The 11,313-nt window shown below is 53.9% G+C and overlaps 1 protein-coding gene across 1 annotated transcript; it reads left to right on the top strand.

Annotated features, from left to right (window-relative positions):
• The first annotated feature begins 3,280 nt into the window (after window positions 1-3,280).
• Window positions 3,281-7,881, top strand: PDX1 (pancreatic and duodenal homeobox 1). Its single transcript, XM_036077018.2, has 2 exons — window positions 3,281-3,683; window positions 7,433-7,881. Exons 1-2 carry the CDS (start codon window positions 3,281-3,283, stop codon window positions 7,879-7,881), a joined length of 852 nt encoding a protein of 283 aa, XP_035932911.1.
• Window positions 7,882-11,313: the final 3,432 nt, after the last annotated feature.

Below are 11,313 nucleotides of genomic sequence, written 5' to 3'. Positions count from 1 at the left end.
TTACCCTTGGCGCTCTCAGACCTAGGTACCAGACTCTAAGGAAATCCTGGAGTCGAAGGAAGGGAGAAGGATTCGCCCTGGGGGAATAAAAACCAGCATAAGTGCCCACTGAAGGAAAGGCTCCTGTACAAAAATTCAAAGTAAATTACGGAAGGAGTATTCTCATTACATACAGCACATTGTTTGCTTTAGCGTTTAACTTTTTATTTTTAACAGCAAGTTAATTATAAAAACAAAGATGGTCTAATAAATTAAATTCCACACAAATTCATTATAAACACATCTTTGGAGTTAAGTGAGGTTCATCTATTATTTTTTCCCCCTTAGTAGTGGAATACAGTGGCTTAACAATTCTTACCACTAAATCAAATTCAGCCCTTGGCATGCTTGGAAGACTCAGCTACTGACCAAGAACAAGGTCACCTCTGCTCTTGGGGGCACAAACTGTGTCTCCAGAAGGGAAAGGGAGAAGAGGGCAAGCGAGGACCTCCAGTATCTGCGAGGGCTATCAGGACGTCCTGCTAATAAACGACTTTTTCACTGTCCACACTATAATTGGTTTACAGCCTTTTTTGTTTATTTATCCATAAGAGCTGCTGTTAAATGGCTCGGGAAGGCGCTCGCCTAATGGCTCGGTATCGCTCCTGGGCCTGTGGGAGGCGAGAGGGGAGAAGGCGTCAGCAGGGATTCAGAGCGGAAACGCATTTCACCTGTAATGGACTTGGCGATTTTATGATACCACGAGCTATATCCACAGAAGAAATAGAATACACGCTCTTGCTCAGTGCAAGGTTGGGAGGGTGCGTTTTCTATATGGGTATACGTTATAATTAGCCAATCCAAAAACCCTGTTGGTTTTGTCCCACCATAATCAATGGCTGTTTGACTTCTGTTTCCTGGGTCACTTGTTTAGGTAGTGAGCAACAGAAAATGCTAATTGTGAAAGTGAGAAAGCGCCTCCATGGAACACCTTCAGCACCCCCGCCCCTTCCCCCCACGTTTTTGTTCAGCCTCCGGCTCCCGGTTTTTTGCCAGAGAGCAGCGCGATAGGCGGATTTGCTTTCTGCTGAGCGCCTCTTTTCTTTCTGCAGGGCCGAGCAAAAATTTTAAATGCGAGCAAATGAAGCATCGAAATGGAGACCAATTTACAGAAATGTGCAATTAGACGAGAAGTGCAAAATAAACACTCTGGGTCGGGGGTGGCGGGCGAGGCGGGGAGCGGGGGAGGAGAAGGGGGGGTCTACGGACTGAGTCCGGAGTTGCCAAGGGGGGAGGGGAGGAAGGGAAGAGTTGGGGGGAGGAAGGTGGCCGATCTTTGTCCCAAGCGGAGCTCGCCGCCCGCTCATAACCGCGTCGCCAAGTCAACCCGCGGCGACTTGGCAGATTATCTCCAAGGGTCAACACGCCGCGGCCGGGCAACCCCCCTCCGGCCCTGCCTGCTGATCGATGCGGTCACTCGCGGCCCGGTGATAGCGTCTGGTCCTCCACGGCCGCCGCCAACAATGGATTCATTGACGCGGACGCGCAGAGATTAGGTGCGCGGGTCCCACCGCCTTTTCCTCCCCGGGCCCTAGGACCGCAGGTGGCCCGTTTCCCTGAAGAAATCGCCGGAACTCCCCCCACCTAACCGGCTTGCCTCAGTCCCGAGCGCGGGCACCAAAAAGGCCGGGAGCTGTGCGCGTCGCCACCCAGGCGCCGGCCACTTGGTGCTCAGCACTCCTCTAAACGCAAATGCTGAGACGGCACCTGCATCGCACAAGGCAAGGAATCTGCAGGGAAGTCCAAATTCCCAACTGGCTTTTGCTTTGTAATGACAAAGAGTATTTCAGAGTAGCGCACTCAGACCGTATGCATTTAAAATACATACTTCCACAAGGAGAAAATACATTAAAATCTTCCTCGTCGAGGGCTGGATGTAGTCTGTGGTTTAGAAAGTCAGGTGGCAGTGATTTCCCCTTAGTGGTTCACGTTCCCTCTTGCCAAGGCTTTTCGGCAAATGTGTCCAGTTTTTCTAAAACCCTCCATGTTGGTTCGAGGAATGTGGTCCTTTTGGAAGGACCTGGTCCAAGGCCACCCAGAACGCCCTGGGCAAACGGGTCGGCTGCGTTGGTCATGCCCAAGCCACGGCTTGGGTGCCACCTCGACCTGGAGATTGTATGCATTGTCCGGTCGGAAAAAAATCATCTCTATTTAAGTGAGGACCCCAGAATACCCAGAAGTTACGGAACCGGTGGAAGCCCCAGACTGACGCTGTCATAAAAACGCTGCGCTTTTAATAATTTTCTAACATTTCCCTCCTCTCTCGGACCTGCCTTATTTCAGTCGGACGCTGGAGTACGCGTTCTCCAGCTGACAGATTCCAGCTGTGTGTCAGGATCGTGGAAAAGCCATTACGGATCTGGAAACCCCATGCCAACCCCGTCCCCTCCTCCCAGCCACAAGAGGTGACGCTACTTCTCCCCCCCCCCCCCCGCCACATTAGGAAACTGCACTGAGTTGGTCAAATGAACCCAAATTTCCCAAAATCAAAATTAATAATGTCCTTCAGTTTAAAAAAATCAAAAGCCACTGTGAACGATTCTGAAGTTACAGTTTACACTCCAGAAGTCCCCGGAGCACAGCCACAGATTTAAAAACCTACAACGAATGCTGAATCTTTATGTAGTTAACACACGGACATCATCGTGGCTGTGCACAAACTTCATAAATAAAATAGGACCAACTGCTTCTGACCTATAGAGCTCCGTTCGGTAAACTTTTCTGACCGTGTTCCCTAACAGTTAAAAAAAAGCTTAAATCCCCAACCTCGGCATAGGTATATTTATAAATTATATTATGAACTAATATATTATGCACATTATCAAAACAAGAAAATAGATCAAAGTATGATGAAAATATATTTCTATAATTGAATGTAAATCTTAATATTTTCATGAGTGCTCCACTTTCCACAGCACGGCCAGCTGCGCATACAGGTGTGTGCTGTAAACTCAGCTGAGAGAGAAAACTGAAACAAATGCAGGTGCTCTTGGATACCTGGGCCTTGCTTCTTAAGGCAGTCGGCCAGGCCAATAATGGCCCCAGGCTGAGCCACGTGGGGCACAGCGGAGCCTATGGCGCGGCGGCCGGCCAGACAGTCCCCGCCAGTGGCGGGTTCCCTGGGCGAGCAGAGCCGAGCTGTCAAAGCGAGCAAGGGTGGCGCCGGGAGTGGGAGAGCTGCACAGCTCCAACTCCCCGGCTCCAGCTCCCTACTCCTGCCGTGCAAGCCCCGGCGGCAGCCATGAACAGCGAGGAGCAGTACTACGCAACTACGCAGCTTTACAAGGATCCATGCGCGTTCCAGCGGGGCCCCGCGCCAGAGTTCAGCGCCAGTCCCCCTGCGTGCCTATACATGGGCCGCCAGCCCCCGCCGCCGCCGCCCCCGTTCCCGGGGACCCTGGGCGCTCTGGAGCAGGGCAGCCCCCCGGACATCTCCCCGTACGAGGTGCCTCCCCTCACCGACGACTCCGCGGTGGCGCACCTGCACCACCACCTCCCAGCTCAGCTCGCGCTTCCCCACCCGCCCGCCGGGCCCTTCCCGGATGGATCTGAGCCAGGAGCCCTGGAGGAGCCCAGCCGCGTCCAGCTGCCTTTCCCGTGGATGAAGTCTACCAAGGCTCACGCGTGGAAAGGCCAGTGGGCAGGTAAGCCTGGCTCTCCACCCCCCTTTGTCCTCACCCGCTCTCGTACCGGCTGCCCCTACCCCCAAACGCTCCCCAGGACCCTCTACCGGTTCGCGTTCCCAGCCCCTATGGACAACCCAAGGTCGGACTAAACTACATAGGGAGCCAACTAGGCCTTCCTGCATAGAAGCGCCTTTCTGGTCCCACTTGGAGCGTCTTCTCCACTCAGCTCTCCTCCTGGAAGCTTAAACCCTTCCTTCCCTGTACACTGAACTCCAGCAGCCTGCGCACCCGCACAGAGCTAAGGCATGGCCGAGCTCCAGGCTTCAGACCCTCCGGATCCTCCTCCACTGGAGGATCAGCCTGGCCCGGAATCCAAGGAGTGAGCGTCAAGGAAGCCGAGAAGGGCTCTGGGATGCTCCCGACCCGGGCCGGGGCGCGCCTTTAGAGTCCCGGGCCCCCTCGGGCCCTGGGCCCATCCGGGAGGCTTCATTAGAGGAGTGCAGGCAGTCTTGGAGGCACTCAGTGGATGCAGAAAAGCAGGGAAGACAAACTGCACCCAAGTTTGCAAAGGCGTTCGGCGCGGCCCGGGGTTGGGAGGTTGGGGCGCAGGGGGTACTCACCGCAAGACCGAGGCCTGGCTGCTCAGCCTGGGCGACAGCAGCTGGGAGAGGCGTCTGCGATGCTAGTTCACTTTTGAACACACAGAAACGTTCCAAGGGGTCTCCCCCGCGCTGCTTCCCAGCAAGTGAGTTTGAGGAAGGAGATGCCCTCCTTGCACGGCCCGTTTCAGGGAGGCGTGAGCACTGGGTCCCCGTGGCCCTAGGCGCCGGCTTGTCATAGAAGGTAGTCCCAGGAGCCCCGAGGCTGAGACGCGGAGCGGCCCCCAGGCCCCTTCCCCGCCCCGAGCTGGCCGCGGGTTCTGGCCGCTACACAATGTTATCGCTTCCGTGCCGCGGCCACCTGTGGTCACACCTGCATGGCGCGTAGTTGACTTTTCTTTTCCTTCTAGTAGTCGGGGGTAGGGGGAAAGAGGCTCGGCTGGCGGCTCCCCCCCACACACACCCCAGAGTCCTCGGCGCCCTGTCTGCCCCCGGTGCCTGACACGGACCCCGGGGCAGCCCAGCGAGCTTTGTGGGGTCCGGGCTCGCCCAGGGTCCCCGTGGCTCGCCTCTCCCCCTAGTTCACTTTCTCGCGAAAGCCGAGTGTGAGGACCCGGTGGGTCCGCGTCCGGAGTCAGGACAGGGCCAAACCCGGCTGCAGTCTTCCCCACCTACCGCGCAGCCCAGCGTGAGGGGGGCGCCCGACGCTGCCCGACGCTGCCCGGCGCCTGTGCGTACTTACGCAGCCCGCGCGGCCGCCGCCAGAGGCTGCGGAGTCTTGGGAAATGCGGGATTCTTGGGAGGCGGGAGGACCAGGTCCCTCCACCCAGGGTGGGGGCTGGGGCGCGCGCATTTCCCGCATTCCCGGCTCTCCTAGGGAGGCCCCAAGTGAAAAGTTCTGAAGCGGGGTAACTTCCCCACCCCACCCCCAGGGTGTGAGCCCTGCACTGGTGGAGCTTGGGCTCGGGCAGACCTAAGGAGCCAGACAGTAAAATCCGATGAAAAATGGGCGGCCTTGCCCCGGGATGGGGGAACCCTGAAAGGGTAACATCCTCGGGTTGGAGAGTCAGGGAAAGAGGCCTTTGCCAGAGCCCTCTACCCGCTACAAGCTCAGCCCAGGGGGAAGGGGCCAACCCCCTTTCCTGGACGCTGCCTGTAGGGTGCTCCTGCGGCCTAGAGGTCCTCCCCGAAAACCCTGGAAGGAACAGAGCTTCAAGGGTCTGTGAACGCGCCTGCCCACTCCTAGTGGGGTTTCAAAGCCCTGAGGAGAGTAATGTGATCAAAGGGCTTTCATTTGTAGTACAGATACTAATACTAACAACAATACTATAGGGAATTTTGAAAACATCGACCTAAAGAAATGAACTGCATCAACCTCACTGGCGGGCTTATCCCTAAACCGGCCTCACCCTGCGCGTTAGGGAAGGGCGCAGACGTTGGGACTCTTGACATCTTCTCAATAACGCCACCAACAGCCTCCATCCCCTGCCAACTTGTCCTGAGCATCGGTCTGCTGGGGGAATGGACCCTGCCGCAGTGGCTCGCAGCACCTCCGTGACACTGGCGGAAGAGGGCCAGAGCCCAGAGAGATTGTGGATTGAATTTAAGAACCTCGGAGGGCCTTTTTAACGTTGCTTTAAGGCTCCCTTGCTTCTCTCCCATGCCCAGGAAAGCTCAGAAGGGTAAGACTCTGGAGATGCTCCCCAGGGAGCAGGACTCCTCTGCTGACTCTGGCCCAAGCCTCAGCCTTGGGTTCTGGGCACCTCCTTTTGGCCTAGGGGGAAACCCTCCCGCCCAAACACACCCATACTAGCTTTTCAATTCACTAAAGCTTCCTAACAGTCACAGGAGAAATATCCCAGACTCTGTCCTAAGACAAGAAGATTTAGGCGTCTTCCTAGAATGTTGGTGGAACTTAACTCCACTGCTCTGTGCAATCGGTATCCCGCGGAAAAAGGAAAAAAAGCTCAAGACCTGGAGCACAGCGGCAAACAGCCGGTGTGCAGCGGTAATTTGCTGGGCCAGCGGTTGTTTCCTTACCACCCGGGCTTGGAGCTGGAATGCCTGGAGCCTTTGACTCCACCACTACCCGGTCCTCCATAGGGCTCTCCATAGGGCTCTCCGCTCCCAGTGGGAATCCGACCCCCCGAGGCTCCCCGCTCACCTTTCCAGCATTTGGAGCCTAGGACACAGAGGCCAGGGCTGACAGAGACATTCCTTGGGGCCCAGAATAGTTTCCCTTCTTCTCCAGGGCAGGGATTCCGCAGAGATTAAAACAATTATAGAGAATTATAGAGAATTTACCAGCTCTTGAGTCGGGGATGATTACAACAATATAACTGTATAGAGAGATAAGACATGGTCAGATATAACAATATATGTCATAAGCTCAGGGTGTTTATTAGCTGAAGGTTTTTCACAATGAGGGTTGCACTTATAAGTTGATCGTGAAATCAGTTAACTGGGCTAAGACCTTTTTAAAAAAAAATGAAATAGTAAAGTAAAAAATAGTTTACCATTAATATATTTTTATATATTTACTATATACTATTTACTATTTACTATTAATATATATTAATAATAGTAAACAATAGTTTACTATTAGATAGTATCATATATGGTAAAAGTTGGTTTTATGTCCTGAAATTTTTTTTAGTGTTCAATAATTTATCATTTGAGTATGTCCTGAAATTTTTTTGTGTCAGTTCTATGTCCGTGTGTGAACTGGGTAGTGATCTGAAATGTATTCTTACTGTGAGTCATTCTTAGAAAGCTGTGGTTTTTAAAAAGTCCTATATTAAAGGCATTTGTTGCCTTTGTAGAATCAAGTAGGTTTAGATATCTATTGTGTGTGCATTTTAATCATCATCAACCCAAACACAGGCCAAGTGAACCCACTGAAGAATCACTGGTTGATAGAGCCCACCGCCTGCTCACAGAGAGAGCCTGAGAGCACGCACTGCTTTGACCTCCAAGAAAAGGTGACCTTTACTAGAGAAGGGCTGCAGGAGCCCAGACTGAGCTCTGGGATAGGAGGTTGCGCTCAGCGTCAGGAGCGCCTGGGGGGACCAGGGCTCCCAGGATTGGGGCTGAAGTGTGGGGCTTCGTGGGTGGGGCAGGAGGAGCCAGGGGTCGAGGGACCACACTCACCTGCCCTGTCGCCCACAGGCGGCGCCTATGTTGCAGAGCCAGAAGAAAACAAGCGGACGCGCACTGCCTATACGCGTGCGCAGCTGCTGGAGCTGGAGAAGGAGTTCCTATTCAATAAATACATCTCGAGGCCGCGCAGGGTGGAGCTGGCCGTCATGCTGAACTTGACCGAGAGACACATCAAGATCTGGTTCCAAAACCGCCGCATGAAATGGAAAAAGGAGGAGGACAAGAAGCGCAGCTGCGGGCCAGTGGCCGGGGGTGGCACGGATGCCGAACCAGAACAGGACTGTGCAGTGACCTCGGGTGAGGAGCTGCTGGTGCTGCCACCATCGCTGCCCCCCGGTGGTGCTGTGCCGCCCACTGTCCCCGCCGCCGCTGCCCGAGAAGGACGCCTGCCACCTGGCCTTAGCGCGTCGCCGCAGCCCTCCAGTGTCGCGCCCCTGCGACCGCAGGAACCCCGGTGAGAGATGGGGGCTCCTCCTGGCCAGGCGGCTTCAACCACTGGGAAAGACGGGGGGAACGGTGTGCTCGGACCCTGGGTGTGGACAACCAGCCCTGGCCTCTGGCCGTTCAAGGGGTTAGAAACTGCGGAAGCCACCCCAGACGGAAGGAGAGAACTCGAGTTCTCAGGCGCCTGTGCCAATTGGGGCACTTTGGGGAGACACTGACAGACCTGGAAGGAGAAGAGAGGTTTTCTGTAATATCTGGGGCCTCTTCCGGTGATATTGTTGGATTGGCAACATCTGCGGCTGCTGTGCAGGTCCTAGGACTCCAGAACCATGGACCTCTTTAGAGGAGCCAGCTCTTCAAAAGACCACAGAAACTACAAGTTGGAATGCTCCCCAACACATTGCAGGCAAGCTGGATGGAGCGCCTTAATCTCTCCTGAAACAGCCAATTTTACTCAGGCTTCTGCCCTAAAGCTTAGAAATAATTGAAAGGAAAGGTCTCAGTTTTCAAAGACCTAGTGAAATTGATGCCCGTGGAATAGAATAATTCCTCCTCCCCTGCCTCCTCCTTGTGTCTTCCTCTTCCTTTTTAAAATCTTTTTAGTATAGCCACATACTTCACCAGCTCATCTCCTTCAATCTGCATCTCTTTCCTCCAAAGAAGAGGACGTCTTGCAAGGTGGCTGGGCAGCAGCAGGGCTGGGATATAAAGGCAGTGTCAGAGTCCCTGTACATTCAGTTTGTCCAACACTTGGAGAGAGGGCAGGTGGAGATGAGTCTAGAGCAAAGGATTTGGGGGAGAAAGATGGCCCCCAAGCCATCACTAAACTGAAGCTATTTGGAGCTTTCTATTTAGGAGGTGGATTTAGTTCCTAGTCTCAGGGCAGGAGAGGCTGTATGAAAGGCGAGCAGCATGGCCTGACCCACCTTGGAAACTATTCACAGAGACAGTATGATTCCCAAATCTTTAGAAATGATGAAAATGTACGTGGCTGGGGAGTTTGAAAACTGGTTATTTTTATTTAAAGTTTAAAAATTGCTTAACAGTTCTTTACAACCAGGTCTGTAGTTTCCACGTCAGTTGTTTGTTTTAGGGTCCGGGCCTTGTGTTCAGGTGGTGTTTGTGGAAAACAATTAATAAATATGGATAACATGGAGAAGAGATGCAAACCGATTTCCCTTGCTTTGTATCAGATTTTCTTGCCATGCAATGATTCCGTTTCATTTAAAAAAAAATTAAAGCAGCGTTTATTTGTTTGGTACTAACCAGGGAAGAGGGGGCAATGAAGAAATACCACATTTGGGTTTGAGGTTGGGGCAGCGTATGAGCTGGTGGATTTTAGGCTTTGTTTTGTTTTTGTTTTTAACTTGACTCACTGCTGAAGATGAATTTTTCAGGTGATACAGCCAGAAGCATAGGGGTTCTAAGTGCCACTGGCTAGTGCCAAATGGCACAGAGCCAAGAGCAGCCCATCCTGCGCCATGCTGGCCATGCTTCAGCCAGGAAAATGCATGAGCTGGCCAAGGCCTTGGCCAGGTCTCCTCGTTCCTCCCAAAGCAGAGGTCTGGGGCAAAGCCTTTCTCAGTGGTTCTTCTGAAGGAAGTGTTCCTTTGGATGGGTCCACCCCTGGAGCCCCAAGGTCAACAGTGTCTTGTATTAGGGACAAACAGGCCCTGACTTAGTGGGCTTCTGATCTCTGGGGCCACCTGCTCCCCCCTCTGCTGCACTGCACCCGGAAAAGCACCACCTGAGCGCTCCCACCCTTTCAGGCCATTGGCTCACTCCCAGGGGTCGCTGCTGTTTTCTTTGCAAAGAAACAGCAGGGCTTGTTTTTGTTTTGTTGTTGGTTTTGCTTTTGTTTTGTTGTTTTTGTTTCTTGAGAGAAAGAAAGTGAGTCATAATGCCCCTCCAAAGTAAGAGAGGTTCCGTCGCTCAGAAAGGGGAACTTTCTCATCAGTGAGATACCTCACTGGGGAGACAATGACCTTGCCCTGCAGCTTCGCCAGACATGCCTGGGCTCCGGAGTCTAGCAAATCTGCCTTCACACCCGCGTCCCTCAAATACCGACGGGTGACCTAGATAAAATTATTCAACTTCTCTGTGCCTCAGTTTCCCTGTCTGTAAAGTGGGAGTAAATACTACTTCGCAGAGTTGTGAGATTTAAGCAAAATACCTGTAAAGTGTTTAATTCACCATCTAGAAATAGTCATCCTTCCACATTGTTTTATGACCATCATTCCTTTCGGAAGTAAGCGGGGAGGGGCTGCTGCAGAGATTCACCCGGAGAGATTCACCGCGTCTCCTGCCAGCCCTAAAACCCCTCTCCTTTGACAAATCCCCACGCTGTCGCTGTTAATGTGACTTGTTCATATAACCAGTGATCCTTAACACTTCCCAGTTTTATGACTCCCTTCCTCATAAATAAATTCTTTTGATTTCCCACAACAACCTTCACCAGGTAAGTGAAACTGTCCTCCTTTTACACACGGGAAGCTGATATTGGGTGGGGAGGACTAGCTGAAGCTCAGCCACCCAACTGGTGGAGGCGCGGAGACTTGTCCTCGGAGGCTAAGGAGGGTTCTAGGGCTCCAGAGCAAACCAGCCTCCCTCTCCGAGGCTCCCATCCCAATCTCGCGCGCTGCCCCGGCTGCAGCGTGGCCTCTCCGCGCGGGCTGGAGAGTTCGCCAACCCAAATTAAAGAGGTGTGAGCCCTCTGGGGCGGGCTTGGGCGGCCGAGGGCGCAGGTGCCGGCGCAGGTGTTGACTCCGGGCCAGGCGTGCGGTCTCCAACTGCCCAGCACCGGGCGCGGGATCCTTAAGCTTTGCTGAAAGCGCAGCTTCGCGGCTCACGGCGACTCGGAGACCCGCGGCCAGAGCGGTGCCTCCCACGGGGAAGAGCTCCAGCTTTCAAGTCCCCACGCCCCCGGCATGAAATCCAGAAAATTCAGCGTAGTCGTGAGCTAATCACTTAATTCTCTGTTTCCTCTTCCATAAAATGGGATGGTATCTTTGAAGTGTTTATTACGGAGCCCAGCGCCTCGTTGCCAGTACACGCGATGAGGGTGAGGATGGTGGCAGTGGCAGAGGTGAGGTGACGTTGCCAGTAAAGGCCAGCCTTCCAGGGAGGCCCGAGGAGGCAGCACAGAGCGCAGCCCAGCTAGCCAGATGGGCCAGGAAGAGAGGAAGAACGAGGGGCGAACTCCCGGGTCGGGAGAGCCACTTGGTGCTCCACCCCTCTTGGCCAAAGGGGTTAGGTCAGACCCCATAGGACGACCCGCGTGGGGCTCGACGCGTGAATCTCCAACTCTGCGTGGCCACCCTCGGCCAAATGCAGGCGAACCGTGGGCCCAAGTGGCGGGGGCACTTGGAGCCCCAAACCCAAACCCGCGCACAGAGCCTAGTCTCCAGAGTGAGGAGGCCGGTAAAGATGAGATCTCTCAGGAGCCC

The sequence above is a fragment of the Halichoerus grypus genome, chromosome 4 (genome assembly GCF_964656455.1).
Source record: "Halichoerus grypus chromosome 4, mHalGry1.hap1.1, whole genome shotgun sequence".
In the NCBI taxonomy this organism is placed as follows: domain Eukaryota; kingdom Metazoa; phylum Chordata; class Mammalia; order Carnivora; family Phocidae; genus Halichoerus; species Halichoerus grypus.
Note: the sequence above shows the minus strand (reverse complement) of the source record. Positions and strands in the feature narration are given on the sequence as shown.